Source organism: Arctopsyche grandis, chromosome 12 (genome assembly GCF_051622035.1).
Source record: "Arctopsyche grandis isolate Sample6627 chromosome 12, ASM5162203v2, whole genome shotgun sequence".
Lineage (NCBI taxonomy): Eukaryota > Metazoa > Arthropoda > Insecta > Trichoptera > Hydropsychidae > Arctopsyche > Arctopsyche grandis.
The window spans coordinates 14,896,075-14,921,879 of record NC_135366.1 but is presented as its reverse complement, the minus strand read 5'-3'; the positions used below and the strand labels follow the sequence as shown (position 1 = coordinate 14,921,879).

At 38.8% G+C, this 25,805-nt stretch overlaps 1 protein-coding gene and 1 long non-coding RNA gene across 2 annotated transcripts in view; one reads left to right on the top strand and one right to left on the bottom strand.

Annotated features, from left to right (window-relative positions):
• The first annotated feature begins 551 nt into the window (after window positions 1–551).
• LOC143920348 (uncharacterized) lies at window positions 552–3,602 on the top strand. The gene is made up of 2 exons (XM_077443206.1): window positions 552–2,672; window positions 2,852–3,602. The coding sequence occupies exon 1, from the start codon at window positions 756–758 to the stop codon at window positions 2,361–2,363; it is 1,608 nt and encodes a 535-aa protein (XP_077299332.1). The 5' UTR covers window positions 552–755; the 3' UTR covers window positions 2,364–2,672; window positions 2,852–3,602.
• Window positions 2,530–25,805, bottom strand: part of LOC143920355 (uncharacterized) — a 371,671-nt gene continuing 348,395 nt past the window's right edge. The window contains exons 2-3 of the long non-coding RNA XR_013261331.1: window positions 2,836–3,408; window positions 2,530–2,747 (exon numbers count right to left, since the gene is read on the bottom strand). This is a non-coding gene — a long non-coding RNA (uncharacterized LOC143920355). The remainder of the gene's footprint in view (window positions 2,748–2,835; window positions 3,409–25,805) is intronic.

Sequence of the window (25,805 nt, the reverse complement as noted above, 5' to 3'; positions counted from 1 at the left end):
CCTAACCTAACCATCACCGGATTCAAAGAAATCTAGATTGTAATTTAACCTTACCTAACCTAACCATCACCGGATTCAAAGAATTCGACATTACAAGATATACAAAAAAAGTGCTATACTTACCAAACCTCACCCAACCTAACCGAACCCAATCTGACCTAACCATCACCGGAATCAAAGAATTCGAGATTGTAAGATATACACAATACTCGATAACCTAACAAAACCTAACCCAACCTAACCTAACCATCACCGGATTCAAAGAATTCGAGATTGTAAGATAAACACAATACTCGATAACCTCACCAAACCTAACCCAACCTAACCTAACCATCACCGAATTCAAAGAATTCGACATTACAAGATATACAAAAAAAGTGCTATCCTCACCAAACCTCACCCAACCTAACCTAACCCAATCTGACCCAACCATCACCGGAATCAAAGAATTCGAGATTAAAAGATATATACTGTAGAATTGATTTTTAAACGAGCCGAGATAGAGTGTGTGTGGTATGCCTGGGAAAGACCGGATGCGTGTTGTTATGGTCACTTGTTGGAGAACGAGCCCGAAGATAACATGTGTTAATAAATACATAGTTCTGACTTAATCTGCGTTTCACTTGGAATCCTTCACATCCGGATCCTATATTTGGGGGCTTTGTCCGGGATGCCTGAAGACATTTCGAGTGACAGCCAGAAGCGGTCAGACGACGACGCGGAGTTTTGACAGTTGAGGTTAGGACGCGCGCGCGATGACGAGAACGCGGAAGCCCGTGACGTCGGTGACGTCACGTCAGCGAACACGCCACACGACGATGATGATATCCAGAACGATAGCGCCATTATCAGCGTCAGTTTTACGTCGGCTAACTGTCGTGGAGATGCAGAGGTTCGCGGACTTAGACGAAGATGATGACGACGACGATGAAGAGGAAGAAGAAGACGAAGTGCCATATTTTGACAGAGACAAATTCGAGACATACGCGCCACGGTTTAAGGGGATCGGCGGTGTGCCAATCAGCCAGTGGATTGTGCGCATGGAAGAATTTGCGAAGTTCTTCCACTGGACGCCCCTGGAGCAACTGGTCTACGGGAGAATATATTGCGTAGGAACAGCGAGAATGTTCCTGGATTCAGAAGGGATAATTACATCATGGACTATCCTTAAGCAGAAACTGATAGAAGAGTTCCAGTGGGATGACGAAGAGCTCGTCTTTGAAGAACGAGAAATGCTTGCACAAGCAGGGCCCATTGACTCCGATTCAAGTGGGGCCGGTGAAACACCAGACGACGAACCCAGGGTGACGGGATCCGTGAGAAACCGTGAAAACCGAGAAAGACTGAGTTCACGATGCTACAATTGTGGTGGACGTGGTCATTTAGCAGCCGACTGTAGGTTTAAGACGAGAGGAACTCGTTGTTTCAATTGTAACGAGTTTGGGCACATATCAGCTCAATGTAACAGCACCAAAACAAAGACTGTCTTGACAATACAAGAAGAAATAAGAGAACCAGTCAGTATTCCAATACAAGAAGAAATAAGAGAACCAGTCAGTATTCTAACACAAGAGGACGAGGCGAACATGGCTGATGGAGATGTAAACATGGCCGATGTAAGTGTGAACAGTGATGGTTTGCACAGAAAAAGACCTTTGCAGCAACGGGCTTCACGAGAGATGTCTGCTCAAAGAGAACTCATTGTTTCCAATAATGAAGAGGACGATGCGAACATGGCTGATGGAGATGTAAACATGGCTGATGTAAGTGTGAACAGTGATGGTTTGCACAGAAAAAGACCTTTGCAGCAACGGGCTTCACGAGAGATGTCTGCTCAAAAACTCATTGTTTCCAATGATGAAGAGGACGATGCGAACATGGCTGATGGAGGTGTGAACCTGGCTGATGGAAGTATGGACGGTGATGGTTTGCAAAGAGGAAGACTTTGGGACTACGGAGACATACCGTCTTCAAATACAGATCAACCACCCGATGATCAATTTAGAAAAGGATCTAAGGATTATAGTCATTTGAAGAATTCTGAAGATGAGAATAAAGAAGAGGAGAAACATAAAGACAAAGAGAAAGATATGGCTAAATCACAAGAAGGATTAAGAGACCCAGTCAAAATTTCAACACCGAAGGACACTGTATTCACTTTCAAGCTCGGTCGTAGTCGGATTGATGTTAATTCAATGGAAAAGAAAATAGAACCATGGATTGAGAAAAGACTTACTGGATGTATCAGTGAGCTAGAACCAATATGTGTTGACTTCATTTATGGTAAATTACTAGCAGAATATCTGTGGGGTGACGGCAGATTCCTCGGACAGTCACAGAGAATCGCCGAGGGCATTGGATAGAATTTAAGTTGCACCGATGGAAGTGAAGTGTGCGTTTGTGAATTAGAGAATAAGTGAAATGCCTGGAGGGTTTTTAGTTAAGCCTTACTTGTAATTTGATGATTGAAAAGTGTAATGTTTTATTGCTTATTCTAGTATTTTTGGGAAGTGCTTTGTATATTGAATCATGTTTTAAAATGTGATTGTTTCTGGTGTAAAGATTTAACCTGTCATTGTAAAGGTATTGATTTTAATGTTTTATTGCTAATTCTAGTAATGTTTTAAAATGTGATTGTTTCCGATGTAAAGATTTAACCTGTCATTGTAAAGGTATTGATTTTAATGTTTTATTGCTAATTCTAGTAATGTTTTGAAATGTGATTGTTTCCGATGTAAAGATTTAACCTGTCATAGTAAAGGTATTGATTTTAATGTTTATTGCTAATTCTAGTAATGTTTTAAAATGTGATTGTTTCCGGTGTAAAGATTTAACTTTTGTCATTGTAAAGGTATTGATTTTAATGTTTTGTATTGCTTGTAATAACTTTAAATTGTAATTGTGATACCTTTCTGTTTTGTATTGCTTGACATAATTTTAAATTGTAATTGTGATGATTTATGTGTAACTTTAATTGTGATGTGTAACTTTATTGAAGATTGAATTATGTTGAAATGAAAAATTGATTTGTAGTGAAATGTGTAACGATTAATTTGTTATAATTGTAATTGTTATGTAAATTGTAAAATGATTGATGTATAAGTGTATTGAAATGTAGTTGTGATGATGATTGTAATTGTGATTTAAATTGTAATTGTGACAATTGAAAGCATGTTTAGAAGAATATAAGATGATTTTATGGAATGGAAGATTAAACATTGTTGAGGATGATAGAGGAAATGTTTTAAAAGAATGTAAGATGATACATTGTATAGAGTGGAAAATGAAATGTAAAAGAATGTGAGATGAAACATTGTTGAGGATGATAGAGGAAATGTTTTAAAAGAATGTAAGATGATACATTGTATAGAGTAGAAGATGAAATGTAAAAGAATGTGAGATGAAATGCTGTAAAAATATAAAAGACGAAGAATGTCATCCGAGGGCGAATGACAGTCAGGAATGACCGAATGTAGAATTGATTTTTAAACGAGCCGAGATAGAGTGTGTGTGGTATGCCTGGGAAAGACCGGATGCGTGTTGTTATGGTCACTTGTTGGAGGACAAGCCCGAAGAGCGTGTACAATAAATAGTTCTGACTTAATCTGCGCGTTTCACTTGGAATCCTTCACATCCGGATCCTATATATACAAAACTCGATTACCTCACCAAACCTAACCCAACCTAACCTAACCATCACCGGATTCAAAGAAATCTAGATTGTCATTGAACCTTACCTAACCTAACCATCACCGGATTCAAAGAATTCGACATAACAAGAAATACAAAAAAAGTGCTACCCCACCAAACCTCACCCAATCTGACCTAACCATCACCGGAATCAAAGAATTCGAGATTGTAAGATATACACAAAACTCGATAACCTCACCAAACCTAACCCAAACTAATCTAACCATCACCGGATTTAAAGAATTCGACATTACAAGATAAACGAAAAAAATGCTTTCCTCACCAAACGTCACCCAACCTAACCGAACCCAATCTGACCTAACCATCACCGGAATCAAAGAATTCGAGATTGTTAGATATACACAATACTCGATAACCTCACCAAACCTAACCCATTCTAACCTTATTATCACCGAATTCAAAGAATTCGACATAACAACATATACAAAAAAAGTGCAATCCTCATCAAACCTCACCCAACCTAACCTTACCCAACCTTACCCAACCATCACCGGAATCAAAGAATTCGAGATGTCAAGAAATATACAAAACACCGAATTCGACATTACAAGATATACAAAAAAAGTGCTATCCTCACCAAACCTCACCTAATCTGACCTAACCATCACCGGAATCAAAGAATTCCAGATTGTAAGATATACACGATACTCGATAACCTCACCAAACCTAACCCAACCTAACCTAACCATCACCGAATTCAAAGAATTCGACATTACAAAATATACAAAAAAAGTGCTTTCCTCACCAAACCTCACCCAACCTAACCTAAACCAATCTGACCTAACCATCACCGGAATAAAAGAAATAGAGATTGTAAGATATACACAATACTCGATAACCTCACCAAATCACCGAATTCAAAGAATTCGACATAACAACATATACAAAAAAAGTGCAATCCTCATCAAACCTCACCCAACCTAACCTTACCCAACCTTACCCAACCATCACCGGAATCAAAGAATTCGAGATGTCAAGAAATATACAAAACTCGATAACCTCACCAAACATAACCCAACCTAACCTAACCATCACCGAATTCGACATTACAAGATATACAAAAAAAGTGCTATCCTCACCAAACCTCACCCAATCTGACCTAACCATCACCGGAATCAAAGAATTCCAGATTGTAAGATATACACAATACTCGATAACCTCACCAAACCTAACCCAAACTAACGTAACCATCACCGAATTCAAAGAATTTGACATTACAAGATATACAAAAAAAGTGCTATACTCACCAAACCTAACCCAACCTAACCTAACCATCACCGGATTCAAAGAATTCGAGATTGTAAGATAAACACAATACTCGATAACCTCACCAAACCTAACCCAACCTAACCTAACCATCACCGAATTCAAAGAATTCGACATTACAAAATATACAAAAAAAGTGCTTTCCTCACCAAACCTCACCCAACCTAACCTAACCCAATCTGACCTAACCATCACCGGAATAAAAGAATTAGAGATTGTAAGATATACACAATACTCGATAACCTCACCAAACCTCACCCAACCTAACCTAACCATCACCGAATTCAAAGAATTCACATTGCAAGATAAACAAAAAAAGTGCTATCCTCATCAAACCTCTCCTAACCTTACCTAACTTACATCACCAGATTTAAAGAATTCGACATTTCAGGTTATACAAAAAAAGTGCTATCCTCACCAAACCTTACCCAACCTAACCGAACCCAATCTGACCTAACCATCACCGGAATCAAAGAATTCGAGATTGTAAGATATACACAATACTCGATAACCTAACCAAACCTAACCCAACCTAACCAAACCACCACCGGATTCAAAGAATTCGAGATTGTAAGATAAACACAATACTCGATAACCTCACCAAACCTAACCCAAACTAACGTAACCATCACCGAATTCAAAGAATTCGACATTACAAGATATACAAAAAAAGTGCTATACTCACCAAACCTAACCCAACCTAACCTAACCATCACCGGATTCAAAGAATTCGAGATTGTAAGATAAACACAATACTCGATAACCTCACCAAACCTAACCCAACCTAACCTAACCATCACCGAATTCAAAGAATTCGACATTACAAGATATACAAAAAAAGTGCTTTCCTCACCAAACCTCACCCAACCTAACCTAACCCAATCTGACCTAACCATCACCGGAATAAAAGAATTAGAGATTGTCAGATATACACAATACTCGATAACCTTACCAAACCTAACCCAACCTAAACTAACCATCACCGAATTCGACATTTCAAGTTATACAAAAAAAGTGCTATCCTCACCAGACCTCACCCAACCTAACCTAACCCAACCTAACCTAACCCAACCTAACCTAACCATCACCGAATTCAAAGAATTCGACATTACAAGATATACAAAAAAAGTGCTATCCTCACCAAACCTCACCCAACCTAACATAACCCAATCTGACCTAACCATCACCGGAATAAAAAAATTCGAGATTGTAAGATATACACAATACTCGATAACCTCACCAAACCTAACCCAACCTAACCTAACCATCACTGAATTCGACATAACAAGATATACAAAAAAAGTGCTATCCTCCCCAAACCTAACCCAACCTAACCTAACCATCACCGAATTCAAAGAATTCGACATTACAAGATATACAAAATAAGTACTATCCTCATCAAACCTCACCCAACCTAACCTTACCCAACCTTACCCAACCATCACCGAATTTAAAGAATTCGACATTACAAGATATACAAAAAAAGTGCTATACTCACCAAACCTCACCCAACCTAACCGAACCCAATCTGACCTAACCATCACCGGAATCAAAGAATTCGAGATTGTAAGATATACACAATACTCGATAATCTCACCAAACCTAACCCAACCTAACCTAACCATCACCAAATTCAAAGAATTCGACATTACAAGATATACAAGAAAAGTGCTATCCTCATCAAACCTCACCCAACCTTACCTAACCCAACCTAACCCAACCGTCACCGGAATCAAAGAATTCGAGATGTCAAGAAATATACAAAACTCGATAACCTCACCAAACCTAACCCAACCTAACCTAACCATCACCGGATTTAAAGAATTCGACATACCAATATATACAAAAAAGTGCTATACTCACCAAACCTCTCCAAACCTAACCTTACTTACAACACCGGATTTAAAGAATTCGACCTTTCAAGATATACAAAAAAAGTGCTATTATCACAAAACCTTACCCAACCTAACCTTAGCATCACCGATATCAAAGAATTCGAGATTGTATGTTATACACAATACTCGATAGCCTCACCAAACCTAACCCAACCTAACCTTACCATCACCAAATTCTAAGAATTCGACATTACAAGATATACTAAAAAAGTGCTATCCTCATCAAACCTCACCCTGCCTAACCTAACCCAACCTAACCCAACCATCACCGGCATCAAAGAATTCGAGATTAAAAGAAATACACAAAACTCGATAACCTCACCAAACCTAACCCAACCTAAACTAACCATCACCGAATTCGACATTTCAAGTTCTACAAAAAAAGTGCTAACCCAATCTGACCCAACCATCACCGGAATCAAAGAATTCGAGATTAAAAGATATATACAAAACTCGATTACCTCACCAAACCTAACCCAACCTAACCTAACCATCACCGGATTCAAAGAAATCTAGATTGTAATTTAACCTTACCTAACCTAACCATCACCGGATTCAAAGAATTCGACATAACAAGAAATACAAAAAAAGTGCTATCCCCACCAAACCTCACCCAATCTGACCTAACCATCACCGGAATCAAAGAATTCGAGATTGTAAGATATACACAATACTCGATAATCTCACCAAACCTAACCCTACCTAACCTAACCATCACCGAATTCAAAGAATTCGACATTACAAGATATACAAGAAAAGTGCTATCCTCATCAAACCTCACCCAACCTTACCTAACCCAACCTAACCCAACCGTCACCGGAATCAAAGAATTCGAGATGTCAAGAAATATACAAAACTCGATAACCTCACCAAACCTAACCCAACCTAACCTAACTATCACCGAATTCGACATTACAAGATATACAAAAAAAGTGCTATCCTCACCAAACCTCACCCAACCTAACCTACCTTACATCACCGGATTTAAAGAATTCGACATTTCAAGATATACAACAAAAGTGCTATCCTCATCAAACCTCACCCAACCTAACCTAACCCAACCTAACCCAACCATCACCGGAATCAAAGAATTCGAGATTGTAAGATATACACAATACTCGATAATCTCACCAAACTTAACCCAACCTAACCTAACCATCACCGAATTCAAAGAATTCGACATTACAAGATATACAAGAAAAGTGCTATCCTCATCAAACCTCACCCAACCTCACCTAACCCAACCTTACCCAACCATCACCGGATTCAAAGAATTCGAGATTGTAAGATATACACAAAACTCGATTACCTCATCAAACCTAACCCAACCTAACCTAACCATCACCGGATTCAAAGAATTCGACATTACAATATATACAAAAAAGTGCTATCCTCACCAAACCTCTCCAAACCTAACCTTACTTACAACACCGGATTTAAAGAATTCGACATTTCAAGATATACAAAAAAAGTGCTATTCTCACAAAACCTTACCCAACCTTACCTAAGCATCACCGATATCAAAGAATTCGAGATTGTATGTTATACACAATACTCGATAGCCTTACCAAACCTAACCCAACCTAACCTTACCATCACCAAATTCAAAGAATTCGACATTACAAGATATACAAAAAAGTGCTATCCTCATCAAACCTCACCCAACCTAACCTAACTCAACCTAACCCAACCATCACCGGAATCAAAGAATTCGAGATTAAAAGATATACACAAATCTCGATAACCTCACCAAACTTAACCCAACCTAACCTAACCATCACCGGATTCAAAGAAATCGAGATTGTACTTTAACCTAACCTAATCTAACCATCACCGGATTCAAAGAATTCGACATGACAAGATATACAAAAAAGTGCTTTCCTCACCAAACCTCACCCAACCTAACCTTACCCAACCTAACCCAAACATCACCGGAATCAAAGAATTTGAGATTGTGAGATATACACAAACCTCAAAAACCTCACCAAACCTAACCCAACCTAGCCTAACCATCACCGAATTCAAAGAATTCGACATTACAAGATATACAAAAAAACTGCTATCCTCACCAAACCTCACCCAACCTAACCGAACCCAATCTGACCTAACCATCACCGGAATCAAAGAATTCGAGATTGTAAGATATACACAATACTCGATAATCTCACCAAACCTAACCCAACCTAACCTAACCATCACCGAATTCGACATTACAAGATATACAAAAAAAGTGCTATACTCACCAAACCTCACCCAATCTGACCTAACCATAACCGAAATCAAAGAATTCGAGATTGTAAGATATACACAATACTCGATAACCTCACCAAACCTAACCCAACTTAACCTAACCATCACCGAATTAAAAGAATTCGACATTACAAAATATACAAAAAAAGTGCTATCCTCATCAAACCTCACCCTGCCTAACCTAACCCAACCTAACCCAACCATCACCGGCATCAAAGAATTCGAGATTAAAAGATATACACAAAACTCGATAACCTTACCAAACCTAACCCAACCTAAACTAACCTTCACCGAATTCGACATTTCAAGTTATACAAAAAAGTGCTATCCTCACCAGACCTCACCCAACCTAACCTAACCCAACCTAACCTAACCATCACCGAATTCAAAGAATTCGACATTACAAGATATACAAAAAAAGTGCTATACTCACCAAACCTCACCCAATCTGACCTAACCATAACCGAAATCAAAGAATTCGAGATTGTAAGATATACACAATACTCGATAACCTCACCAAACCTAACCCAACTTAACCTAACCATCACCGAATTAAAAGAATTCGACATTACAAAATATACAAAAAAAGTGCTATCCTCATCAAACCTCACCCTGCCTAACCTAACCCAACCTAACCCAACCATCACCGGCATCAAAGAATTCGAGATTAAAAGATATACACAAAACTCGATAACCTTACCAAACCTAACCCAACCTAAACTAACCTTCACCGAATTCGACATTTCAAGTTATACAAAAAAGTGCTATCCTCACCAGACCTCACCCAACCTAACCTAACCCAACCTAACCTAACCATCACCGAATTCAAAGAATTCGACATTACAAGATATACAAGAAAAGTGCTATCCTCATCAAACCTCACCCAACCTTACCTAACCCAACCTAACCCAACCGTCACCGGAATCAAAGAATTCGAGATGTCAAGAAATATACAAAACTCGATAACCTCACCAAACATAACCCAACCTAACCTAACCATCACCGAATTCAAAGAATTCGACATTACAAGATATATTGAAAAAGTGCTATCCTCATCAAACCTCACCCTGCCTAACCTAACCCAACCTAACCCAACCATCACCGGCATCAAAGAATTCGAGATTAAAAGAAATACACATCACTCGATAGCCTCACCAAACCTAACCCAACCTAACCTTACCATCACCAAATTCTAAGAATTCGACATTACAAGATATACTAAAAAAGTGCTATCCTCATCAAACCTCACCCTGCCTAACCTAACCCAACCTAACCCAACCATCACCGGCATCAAAGAATTCGAGATTAAAAGAAATACACAAAACTCGATAACCTCACCAAACCTAACCCAACCTAAACTAACCATCACCGAATTCGACATTTCAAGTTATACAAAAAAAGTGCTATCCTCACCAGACCTCACCCAACCTAACCTAACCCAACCTTACCCAACCATCACCGGAATCAAAGAATTCGAGATGTCAAGAAATATACAAAACTCGATAACCTCACCAAACCTAACCTAACCTAACCTAACTATCACCGAATTCGACATTACAAGATATACAAAAAAAGTGCTATCCTCACCAAACCTCACCCAACCTAACCTACCGTACATCACCGGATTTAAAGAATTCGACATTTCAAGATATACAACAAAAGTGCTATCCTCATCAAACCTCACCCAACCTAACCTAACCCAACCTAACCCAACCATCACCGGAATCAAAGAATTCGAGATTGTAAGATATACACAATACTCGATAATCTCACCAAACTTAACCCAACCTAACCTAACCATCACCGAATTCAAAGAATTTGACATTACAAGATATACAAGAAAAGTGCTATCCTCATCAAACCTCACCCAACCTTACCTAACCCAACCTAACCCAACCGTCACCGGAATCAAAGAATTCGAGATGTCAAGAAATATACAAAACTCGATAACCTCACCAAACATAACCCAACCTAACCTAACCATCACCGAATTCAAAGAATTCGACATTACAAGATATATTAAAAAAGTGCTATCCTCATCAAACCTCACCCTGCCTAACCTAACCCAACCTAACCCAACCATCACCGGCATCAAAGAATTCGAGATTAAAAGAAATACACAAAACTCGATAACCTCACCAAACCTAACCCAACCTAAACTAACCATCACCGAATTCGACATTTCAAGTTATACAAAAAAAGTGCTAACCCAATCTGACCCAACCATCACCGGAATCAAAGAATTCGAGATTAAAAGATATAAACAAAACTCGATTACCTCACCAAACCTAACCCAACCTAACCTAACCATCACCGGATTCAAAGAAATCTAGATTGTAATTTAACCTTACCTAACCTAACCATCACCGGATTCAAAGAATTCGAGATGTCAAGAAATATACAAAACTCGATAACCTCACCAAACATAACCCAACCTAACCTAACCATCACCGAATTCAAAGAATTCGACATTACAAGATATATTAAAAAAGTGCTATCCTCATCAAACCTCACCCTGCCTAACCTAACCCAACCTAACCCAACCATCACCGGCATCAAAGAATTCGAGATTAAAAGAAATACACAAAACTCGATAACCTCACCAAACCTAACCCAACCTAAACTAACCATCACCGAATTCGACATTTCAAGTTATACAAAAAAAGTGCTAACCCAATCTGACCCAACCATCACCGGAATCAAAGAATTCGAGATTAAAAGATATAAACAAAACTCGATTACCTCACCAAACCTAACCCAACCTAAACTAACCATCACCGAATTCGACATTTCAAGTTATACAAAAAAAGTGCTAACCCAATCTGACCCAACCATCACCGGAATCAAAGAATTCGAGATTAAAAGATATAAACAAAACTCGATTACCTCACCAAACCTAACCCAACCTAACCTAACCATCACCGGATTCAAAGAAATCTAGATTGTAATTTAACCTTACCTAACCTAACCATCACCGGATTCAAAGAATTCGACATAACAAGAAATACAAAAAAAGTGCTATCCCCACCAAACCTCACCCATTCTGACCTAACCATCACCGGAATCAAAGAATTCGAGATTGTAAGATATACACAATACTCGATAATCTCACCAAACCTAACCCAACCTAACCTAACCATCACCGAATTCAAAGAATTCGACATTACAAGATATACAAGAAAAGTGCTATCCTCATCAAACCTCACCCAACCTTACCTAACCCAACCTAACCCAACCGTCACCGGAATCAAAGAATTCGAGATGTCAAGAAATATACAAAACTCGATAACCTCACCAAACATAACCCAACCTAACCTAACCATCACCGAATTCAAAGAATTCGACATTACAAGATATATTAAAAAAAGTGCTATCCTCATCAAACCTCACCCTGCCTAACCTAACCCAACCTAACCCAACCATCACCGGCATCAAAGAATTCGAGATTAAAAGAAATACACATCACTCGATAGCCTCACCAAACCTAACCCAACCTAACCTTACCATCACCAAATTCTAAGAATTCGACATTACAAGATATACTAAAAAAGTGCTATCCTCATCAAACCTCACCCAACCTAACCAAACCCAACCTTACCCAACCATCACCGGAATCAAAGAATTCGAGATGTCAAGAAATATACAAAACTCGATAACCTCACCAAACCTAACCTAACCTAACCTAACTATCACCGAATTCGACATTACAAGATATACAAAAAAAGTGCTATCCTCACCAAACCTCACCCAACCTTACCTACCTTACATCACCGGATTTAAAGAATTCGACATTTCAAGATATACAACAAAAGTGCTATCCTCATCAAACCTCACCCAACCTAACCTAACCCAACCTAACCCAACCATCACCGGAATCAAAGAATTCGAGATTGTAAGATATACACAATACTCGATAATCTCACCAAACTTAACCCAACCTAACCTAACCATCACCGAATTCAAAGAATTCGACATTACAAGATATACAAGAAAAGTGCTATCCTCATCAAACCTCACCCAACCTTACCTAACCCAACCTAACCCAACCGTCACCGGAATCAAAGAATTCGAGATGTCAAGAAATATACAAAACTCGATAACCTCACCAAACATAACCCAACCTAACCTAACCATCACCGAATTCAAAGAATTCGACATTACAAGATATATTAAAAAAGTGCTATCCTCATCAAACCTCACCCTGCCTAACCTAACCCAACCTAACCCAACCATCACCGGCATCAAAGAATTCGAGATTAAAAGAAATACACAAAACTCGATAACCTCACCAAACCTAACCCAACCTAAACTAACCATCACCGAATTCGACATTTCAAGTTATACAAAAAAAGTGCTAACCCAATCTGACCCAACCATCACCGGAATCAAAGAATTCGAGATTAAAAGATATAGACAAAACTCGATTACCTCACCAAACCTAACCCAACCTAACCTAACCATCACCGGATTCAAAGAAATCTAGATTGTAATTTAACCTTACCTAACCTAACCATCACCGGATTCAAAGAATTCGACATAACAAGAAATACAAAAAAAGTGCTATCCCCACCAAACCTCACCCATTCTGACCTAACCATCACCGGAATCAAAGAATTCGAGATTGTAAGATATACACAATACTCGATAATCTCACCAAACCTAACCCAACCTAACCTAACCATCACCGAATTCAAAGAATTCGACATTACAAGATATACAAGAAAAGTGCTATCCTCATCAAACCTCACCCAACCTAACCTAACCCAACCTAACCCAACCGTCACCGGAATCAAAGAATTCGAGATGTCAAGAAATATACAAAACTCGATAACCTTACCAAACATAACCCAACCTAACCTTACCATCACCGAATTCAAAGAATTCGACATTACAAGATATATTAAAAAAGTGCTATCCTCATCAAACCTCACCCTGCCTAACCTAACCCAACCTAACCCAACCATCACCGGCATCAAAGAATTCGAGATTAAAAGAAATACACATCACTCGATAGCCTCACCAAACCTAACCCAACCTAACCTTACCATCACCAAATTCTAAGAATTCGACATTACAAGATATACTAAAAAAGTGCTATCCTCATCAAACCTCACCCTGCCTAACCTAACCCAACCTAACCCAACCATCACCGGCATCAAAGAATTCGTGATTAAAAGACATACACAAAACTCGATAACCTCACCAAACCTAACCCAACCTAAACTAACCATCACCGAATTCGACATTTCAAGTTATACAAAAAAAGTGCTATCCTCACCAGACCTCACCCAACCTAACCTAACCCAACCTTACCCAACCATCACCGGAATCAAAGAATTCGAGATGTCAAGAAATATACAAAACTCGATAACCTCACCAAACCTAACCTAACCTAACCTAACTATCACCGAATTCGACATTACAAGATATACAAAAAAAGTGCTATCCTCACCAAACCTCACCCAACCTTACCTAACCCAACCTAACCCAACCATCACCGGATTCAAAGAATTCGAGATTGTAAGATATACACAAAACTCGATTACCTCATCAAACCTAACCCAACCTAACCTAACCATCACCGGATTCAAAGAATTCGACATTACAATATATACAAAAAAGTGCTATCCTCACCAAACCTCTCCAAACCTAACCTTACTTACAACACCGGATTTAAAGAATTCGACATTTCAAGATATACAAGAAAAGTGCTATCCTCATCAAACCTCACCCAACCTTACCTAACCCAACCGTCACCGGAATCAAAGAATTCGAGATGTCAAGAAATATACAAAACTCGATAACCTCACCAAACATAACCCAACCTAACCTAACCATCACCGAATTCAAAGAATTCGACATTACAAGATATACTAAAAAAGTGCTATCCTCTTCAAACCTCACCCTGCCTAACCTAACCCAACCTTACCCAACCATCACCGGAATCAAAGAATTCGAGATGTCAAGAAATATACAAAACTCGATAACCTCACCAAACCTAACCTAACCTAACCTAACTATCACCGAATTCGACATTACAAGATATACAAAAAAAGTGTTATCCTCACCAAACCTCACCCAACCTAACCTACCGTACATCACCGGATTTAAAGAATTCGACATTTCAAGATATACAACAAAAGTGCTATCCTCATCAAACCTCACCCAACCTAACCTAACCCAACCTAACCCAACCATCACCGGAATCAAAGAATTCGAGATTGTAAGATATACACAATACTCGATAATCTCACCAAACTTAACCCAACCTAACCTAACCATCACCGAATTCAAAGAATTCGACATTACAAGATAAACAAGAAAAGTGCTATCCTCATCAAACCTCACCCAACCTTACCTAACCCAACCTAACCCAACCGTCACCGGAATCAAAGAATTCGAGATGTCAAGAAATATACAAAACTCGATAACCTCACCAAACATAACCCAACCTAACCTAACCATCACCGAATTCAAAGAATTCGACATTACAAGATATATTAAAAAAGTGCTATCCTCATCAAACCTCACCCTGCCTAACCTAACCCAACCTAACCCAACCATCACCGGCATCAAAGAATTCGAGATTAAAAGAAATACACAAAACTCGATAACCTCACCAAACCTAACCCAACCTAAACTAACCATCACCGAATTCGACATTTCAAGTTATACAAAAAAAGTGCTAACCCAATCTGACCCAACCATCACCGGAATCAAAGAATTCGAGATTAAAAGATATAAACAAAACTCGATTACCTCACCAAACCTAACCCAACCTAACCTAACCATCACCGGATTCAAAGAAATCTAGATTGTAATTTAACCTTACCTAACCTAACCATCACCGGATTCAAAGAATTCGACATAACAAGAAATACAAAAAAAGTGCTATCCCCACCAAACCTCACCCATTCTGACCTAACCATCACCGGAATCAAAGAATTCGAGATTGTAAGATATACACAATACTCGATAATCTCACCAAACCTAACCCAACCTAACCTAACCATCACCGAATTCAAAGAATTCGACATTACAAGATATACAAGAAAAGTGCTATCCTCATCAAACCTCACCCAACCTTACCTAACCCAACCTAACCCAACCGTCACTGGAATCAAAGAATTCGAGATGTCAAGAAATATACAAAACTCGATAACCTCACCAAACATAACCCAACCTAACCTAACCATCACCGAATTCAAAGAATTCGACATTACAAGATATATTAAAAAAGTGCTATCCTCATCAAACCTCACCCTGCCTAACCTAACCCAACCTAACCCAACCATCACCGGCATCAAAGAATTCGAGATTAAAAGAAATACACATCACTCGATAGCCTCACCAAACCTAACCCAACCTAACCTTACCATCACCAAATTCTAAGAATTCGACATTACAAGATATACTAAAAAAGTGCTATCCTCATCAAACCTCACCCTGCCTAACCTAACCCAACCTAACCCAACCATCACCGGCATCAAAGAATTCGAGATTAAAAGAAATACACAAAACTCGATAACCTCACCAAACCTAACCCAACCTAAACTAACCATCACCGAATTCGACATTTCAAGTTATACAAAAAAAGTGCTATCCTCACCAGACCTCACCCAACCTAACCTAACCCAACCTTACCCAACCATCACCGGAATCAAAGAATTCGAGATGTCAAGAAATATACAAAACTCGATAACCTCACCAAACCTAACCTAACCTAACCTAACTATCACCGAATTCGACATTACAAGATATACAAAAAAAGTGCTATCCTCACCAAACCTCACCCAACCTAACCTACCGTACATCACCGGATTTAAAGAATTCGACATTTCAAGATATACAACAAAAGTGCTATCCTCATCAAACCTCACCCAACCTAACCTAACCCAACCTAACCCAACCATCACCGGAATCAAAGAATTCGAGATTGTAAGATATACACAATACTCGATAATCTCACCAAACTTAACCCAACCTAACCTAACCATCACCGAATTCAAAGAATTCGACATTACAAGATATACAAGAAAAGTGCTATCCTCATCAAACCTCACCCAACCTTACCTAACCCAACCTAACCCAACCGTCACCGGAATCAAAGAATTCGAGATGTCAAGAAATATACAAAACTCGATAACCTCACCAAACATAACCCAACCTAACCTAACCATCACCGAATTCAAAGAATTCGACATTACAAGATATATTAAAAAAGTGCTATCCTCATCAAACCTCACCCTGCCTAACCTAACCCAACCTAACCCAACCATCACCGGCATCAAAGAATTCGAGATTAAAAGAAATACACAAAACTCGATAACCTCACCAAACCTAACCCAACCTAAACTAACCATCACCGAATTCGACATTTCAAGTTATACAAAAAAAGTGCTAACCCAATCTGACCCAACCATCACCGGAATCAAAGAATTCGAGATTAAAAGATATAAACAAAACTCGATTACCTCACCAAACCTAACCCAACCTAACCTAACCATCACCGGATTCAAAGAAATCTAGATTGTAATTTAACCTTACCTAACCTAACCATCACCGGATTCAAAGAATTCGAGATGTCAAGAAATATACAAAACTCGATAACCTCACCAAACATAACCCAACCTAACCTAACCATCACCGAATTCAAAGAATTCGACATTACAAGATATATTAAAAAAGTGCTATCCTCATCAAACCTCACCCTGCCTAACCTAACCCAACCTAACCCAACCATCACCGGCATCAAAGAATTCGAGATTAAAAGAAATACACAAAACTCGATAACCTCACCAAACCTAACCCAACCTAAACTAACCATCACCGAATTCGACATTTCAAGTTATACAAAAAAAGTGCTAACCCAATCTGACCCAACCATCACCGGAATCAAAGAATTCGAGATTAAAAGATATAAACAAAACTCGATTACCTCACCAAACCTAACCCAACCTAAACTAACCATCACCGAATTCGACATTTCAAGTTATACAAAAAAAGTGCTAACCCAATCTGACCCAACCATCACCGGAATCAAAGAATTCGAGATTAAAAGATATAAACAAAACTCGATTACCTCACCAAACCTAACCCAACCTAACCTAACCATCACCGGATTCAAAGAAATCTAGATTGTAATTTAACCTTACCTAACCTAACCATCACCGGATTCAAAGAATTCGACATAACAAGAAATACAAAAAAAGTGCTATCCCCACCAAACCTCACCCATTCTGACCTAACCATCACCGGAATCAAAGAATTCGAGATTGTAAGATATACACAATACTCGATAATCTCACCAAACCTAACCCAACCTAACCTAACCATCACCGAATTCAAAGAATTCGACATTACAAGATATACAAGAAAAGTGCTATCCTCATCAAACCTCACCCAACCTTACCTAACCCAACCTAACCCAACCGTCACCGGAATCAAAGAATTCGAGATGTCAAGAAATATACAAAACTCGATAACCTCACCAAACATAACCCAACCTAACCTAACCATCACCGAATTCAAAGAATTCGACATTACAAGATATATTAAAAAAAGTGCTATCCTCATCAAACCTCACCCTGCCTAACCTAACCCAACCTAACCCAACCATCACCGGCATCAAAGAATTCGAGATTAAAAGAAATACACATCACTCGATAGCCTCACCAAACCTAACCCAACCTAACCTTACCATCACCAAATTCTAAGAATTCGACATTACAAGATATACTAAAAAAGTGCTATCCTCATCAAACCTCACCCAACCTAACCAAACCCAACCTTACCCAACCATCACCGGAATCAAAGAATTCGAGATGTCAAGAAATATACAAAACTCGATAACCTCACCAAACCTAACCTAACCTAACCTAACTATCACCGAATTCGACATTACAAGATATACAAAAAAAGTGCTATCCTCACCAAACCTCACCCAACCTTACCTACCTTACATCACCGGATTTAAAGAATTCGACATTTCAAGATATACAACAAAAGTGCTATCCTCATCAAACCTCACCCAACCTAACCTAACCCAACCAAACCCAACCATCACCGGAATCAAAGAATTCGAGATTGTAAGATATACACAATACTCGATAATCTCACCAAACTTAACCCAACCTAACCTAACCATCACCGAATTCAAAGAATTCGACATTACAAGATATACAAGAAAAGTGCTATCCTCATCAAACCTCACCCAACCTTACCTAACCCAACCTAACCCAACCGTCACCGGAATCAAAGAATTCGAGATGTCAAGAAATATACAAAACTCGATAACCTCACCAAACATAACCCAACCTAACCTAACCATCACCGAATTCAAAGAATTCGACATTACAAGATATATTAAAAAAGTGCTATCCTCATCAAACCTCACCCTGCCTAACCTAACCCAACCTAACCCAACCATCACCGGCATCAAAGAATTCGAGATTAAAAGAAATACACAAAACTCGATAACCTCACCAAACCTAACCCAACCTAAACTAACCATCACCGAATTCGACATTTCAAGTTATACAAAAAAAGTGCTAACCCAATCTGACCCAACCATCACCGGAATCAAAGAATTCGAGATTAAAAGATATAAACAAAACTCGATTACCTCACCAAACCTAACCCAACCTAACCTAACCATCACCGGATTCAAAGAAATCTAGATTGTAATTTAACCTTACCTAACCTAACCATCACCGGATTCAAAGAATTCGACATAACAAGAAATACAAAAAAAGTGCTATCCCCACCAAACCTCACCCATTCTGACCTAACCATCACCGGAATCAAAGAATTCGAGATTGTAAGATATACACAATACTCGATAATCTCACCAAACCTAACCCAACCTAACCTAACCATCACCGAATTCAAAGAATTCGACATTACAAGATATACAAGAAAAGTGCTATCCTCATCAAACCTCACCCAACCTAACCTAACCCAACCTAACCCAACCGTCACCGGAATCAAAGAATTCGAGATGTCAAGAAATATACAAAACTCGATAACCTCACCAAACATAACCCAACCTAACCTAACCATCACCGAATTCAAAGAATTCGACATTACAAGATATATTAAAAAAGTGCTATCCTCATCAAACCTCACCCTGCCTAACCTAACCCAACCTAACCCAACCATCACCGGCATCAAAGAATTCGAGATTAAAAGAAATACACATCACTCGATAGCCTCACCAAACCTAACCCAACCTAACCTTACCATCACCAAATTCTAAGAATTCGACATTACAAGATATACTAAAAAAGTGCTATCCTCATCAAACCTCACCCTGCCTAACCTAACCCAACCTAACCCAACCATCACCGGCATCAAAGAATTCGAGATTAAAAGAAATACACAAAACTCGATAACCTCACCAAACCTAACCCAACCTAAACTAACCATCAACGAATTCGACATTTCAAGTTATACAAAAAAAGTGCTATCCTCACCAGACCTCACCCAACCTAACCTAACCCAACCTTACCCAACCATCACCGGAATCAAAGAATTCGAGATGTCAAGAAATATACAAAACTCGATAACCTCACCAAACCTAACCTAACCTAACCTAACTATCACCGAATTCGACATTACAAGATATACAAAAAAAGTGCTATCCTCACCAAACCTCACCCAACCTTACCTAACCCAACCTAACCCAACCATCACCGGATTCAAAGAATTCGAGATTGTAAGATATACACAAAACTCGATTACCTCATCAAACCTAACCCAACCTAACCTAACCATCACCGGATTCAAAGAATTCGACATTACAATATATACAAAAAAGTGCTATCCTCACCAAACCTCTCCAAACCTAACCTTACTTACAACACCGGATTTAAAGAATTCGACATTTCAAGATATACAAGAAAAGTGCTATCCTCATCAAACCTCACCCAACCTTACCTAACCCAACCGTCACCGAATCAAAGAATTCGAGATGTCAAGAAATATACAAAACTCGATAACCTCACCAAACATAACCCAACCTAACCTAACCATCACCGAATTCAAAGAATTCGACATTACAAGATATACTAAAAAAGTGCTATCCTCTTCAAACCTCACCCTGCCTAACCTAACCCAACCTTACCCAACCATCACCGGAATCAAAGAATTCGAGATGTCAAGAAATATACAAAACTCGATAACCTCACCAAACCTAACCTAACCTAACCTAACTATCACCGAATTCGACATTACAAGATATACAAAAAAAGTGTTATCCTCACCAAACCTCACCCAACCTAACCTACCGTACATCACCGGATTTAAAGAATTCGACATTTCAAGATATACAACAAAAGTGCTATCCTCATCAAACCTCACCCAACCTAACCTAACCCAACCTAACCCAACCATCACCGGAATCAAAGAATTCGAGATTGTAAGATATACACAATACTCGATAATCTCACCAAACTTAACCCAACCTAACCTAACCATCACCGAATTCAAAGAATTCGACATTACAAAGATATACAAGAAAAGTGCTATCCTCATCAAACCTCACCCAACCTTACCTAACCCAACCTAACCCAACCGTCACCGGAATCAAAGAATTCGAGATGTCAAGAAATATACAAAACTCGATAACCTCACCAAACATAACCCAACCTAACCTAACCATCACCGAATTCAAAGAATTCGACATTACAAGATATATTAAAAAAGTGCTATCCTCATCAAACCTCACCCTGCCTAACCTAACCCAACCATCACCGGCATCAAAGAATTCGAGATTAAAAGAAATACACAAAACTCGATAACCTCACCAAACCTAACCCAACCTAAACTAACCATCACCGAATTCGACATTTCAAGTTATACAAAAAAAGTGCTAACCCAATCTGACCCAACCATCACCGGAATCAAAGAATTCGAGATTAAAAGATATAAACAAAACTCGATTACCTCACCAAACCTAACCCAACCTAACCTAACCATCACCGGATTCAAAGAAATCTAGATTGTAATTTAACCTTACCTAACCTAACCATCACCGGATTCAAAGAATTCGACATAACAAGAAATACAAAAAAAGTGCTATCCCCACCAAACCTCACCCATTCTGACCTAACCATCACCGGAATCAAAGAATTCGAGATTGTAAGATATACACAATACTCGATAATCTCACCAAACCTAACCCAACCTAACCTAACCATCACCGAATTCAAAGAATTCGACATTACAAGATATACAAGAAAAGTGCTATCCTCATCAAACCTCACCCAACCTTACCTAACCCAACCTAACCCAACCGTCACCGGAATCAAAGAATTCGAGATGTCAAGAAATATACAAAACTCGATAACCTCACCAAACATAACCCAACCTAACCTAACCATCACCGAATTCAAAGAATTCGACATTACAAGATATATTAAAAAAGTGCTATCCTCATCAAACCTCACCCTGCCTAACCTAACCCAACCTAACCCAACCATCACCGGCATCAAAGAATTCGAGATTAAAAGAAATACACATCACTCGATAGCCTCACCAAACCTAACCCAACCTAACCTTACCATCACCAAATTCTAAGAATTCGACATTACAAGATATACTAAAAAAGTGCTATCCTCATCAAACCTCACCCTGCCTAACCTAACCCAACCTAACCCAACCATCACCGGCATCAAAGAATTCGAGATTAAAAGAAATACACAAAACTCGATAACCTCACCAAACCTAACCCAACCTAAACTAACCATCACCGAATTCGACATTTCAAGTTATACAAAAAAAGTGCTATCCTCACCAGACCTCACCCAACCTAACCTAACCCAACCTTACCCAACCATCACCGGAATCAAAGAATTCGAGATGTCAAGAAATATACAAAACTCGATAACCTCACCAAACCTAACCTAACCTAACCTAACTATCACCGAATTCGACATTACAAGATATACAAAAAAAGTGCTATCCTCACCAAACCTCACCCAACCTTACCTAACCCAACCTAACCCAACCATCACCGGATTCAAAGAATTCGAGATTGTAAGATATACACAAAACTCGATTACCTCATCAAACCTAACCCAACCTAACCTAACCATCACCGGATTCAAAGAATTCGACATTACAATATATACAAAAAAGTGCTATCCTCACCAAACCTCTCCAAACCTAACCTTACTTACAACACCGGATTTAAAGAATTCGACATTTCAAGATATACAAGAAAAGTGCTATCCTCATCAAACCTCACCCAACCTTACCTAACCCAACCGTCACCGGAATCAAAGAATTCGAGATGTCAAGAAATATACAAAACTCGATAACCTCACCAAACATAACCCAACCTAACCTAACCATCACCGAATTCAAAGAATTCGACATTACAAGATATACTAAAAAAGTGCTATCCTCTTCAAACCTCACCCTGCCTAACCTAACCCAACCTTACCCAACCATCACCGGAATCAAAGAATTCGAGATGTCAAGAAATATACAAAACTCGATAACCTCACCAAACCTAACCTAACCTAACCTAACTATCACCGAATTCGACATTACAAGATATACAAAAAAAGTGTTATCCTCACCAAACCTCACCCAACCTAACCTACCGTACATCACCGGATTTAAAGAATTCGACATTTCAAGATATACAACAAAAGTGCTATCCTCATCAAACCTCACCCAACCTAACCTAACCCAACCTAACCCAACCATCACCGGAATCAAAGAATTCGAGATTGTAAGATATACACAATACTCGATAATCTCACCAAACTTAACCCAACCTAACCTAACCATCACCGAATTCAAAGAATTCGACATTACAAGATATACAAGAAAAGTGCTATCCTCATCAAACCTCACCCAACCTTACCTAACCCAACCTAACCCAACCGTCACCGGAATCAAAGAATTCGAGATGTCAAGAAATATACAAAACTCGATAACCTCACCAAACATAACCCAACCTAACCTAACCATCACCGAATTCAAAGAATTCGACATTACAAGATATATTAAAAAAGTGCTATCCTCATCAAACCTCACCCTGCCTAACCTAACCCAACCTAACCCAACCATCACCGGCATCAAAGAATTCGAGATTAAAAGAAATACACAAAACTCGATAACCTCACCAAACCTAACCCAACCTAAACTAACCATCACCGAATTCGACATTTCAAGTTATACAAAAAAAGTGCTAACCCAATCTGACCCAACCATCACCGGAATCAAAGAATTCGAGATTAAAAGATATAAACAAAACTCGATTACCTCACCAAACCTAACCCAACCTAACCTAACCATCACCGGATTCAAAGAAATCTAGATTGTAATTTAACCTTACCTAACCTAACCATCACCGGATTCAAAGAATTCGACATAACAAGAAATACAAAAAAAGTGCTATCCCCACCAAACCTCACCCATTCTGACCTAACCATCACCGGAATCAAAGAATTCGAGATTGTAAGATATACACAATACTCGATAATCTCACCAAACCTAACCCAACCTAACCTAACCATCACCGAATTCAAAGAATTCGACATTACAAGATATACAAGAAAAGTGCTATCCTCATCAAACCTCACCCAACCTTACCTAACCCAACCTAACCCAACCGTCACCGGAATCAAAGAATTCGAGATGTCAAGAAATATACAAAACTCGATAACCTCACCAAACATAACCCAACCTAACCTAACCATCACCGAATTCAAAGAATTCGACATTACAAGATATATTAAAAAAGTGCTATCCTCATCAAACCTCACCCTGCCTAACCTAACCCAACCTAACCCAACCATCACCGGCATCAAAGAATTCGAGATTAAAAGAAATACACATCACTCGATAGCCTCACCAAACCTAACCCAACCTAACCTTACCATCACCAAATTCTAAGAATTCGACATTACAAGATATACTAAAAAAGTGCTATCCTCATCAAACCTCACCCTGCCTAACCTAACCCAACCTAACCCAACCATCACCGGCATCAAAGAATTCGAGATTAAAAGAAATACACAAAACTCGATAACCTCACCAAACCTAACCCAACCTAAACTAACCATCACCGAATTCGACATTTCAAGTTATACAAAAAAAGTGCTATCCTCACCAGACCTCACCCAACCTAACCTAACCCAACCTTACCCAACCATCACCGGAATCAAAGAATTCGAGATGTCAAGAAATATACAAAACTCGATAACCTCACCAAACCTAACCTAACCTAACCTAACTATCACCGAATTCGACATTACAAGATATACAAAAAAAGTGCTATCCTCACCAAACCTCACCCAACCTTACCTAACCCAACCTAACCCAACCATCACCGGATTCAAAGAATTCGAGATTGTAAGATATACACAAAACTCGATTACCTCATCAAACCTAACCCAACCTAACCTAACCATCACCGGATTCAAAGAATTCGACATTACAATATATACAAAAAAGTGCTATCCTCACCAAACCTCTCCAAACCTAACCTTACTTACAACACCGGATTTAAAGAATTCGACATTTCAAGATATACAAGAAAAGTGCTATCCTCATCAAACCTCACCCAACCTTACCTAACCCAACCTAACCCAACCGTCACCGGAATCAAAGAATTCGAGATGTCAAGAAATATACAAAACTCGATAACCTCACCAAACATAACCCAAC

What these genes read in the sequence shown, in the direction of transcription:
- LOC143920348 (XM_077443206.1), top strand. Translation starts at nt 756, where the DNA reads ATGACGAGAACGCGGAAGCCCGTGACGTCGGTGACGTCACGTCAGCGA.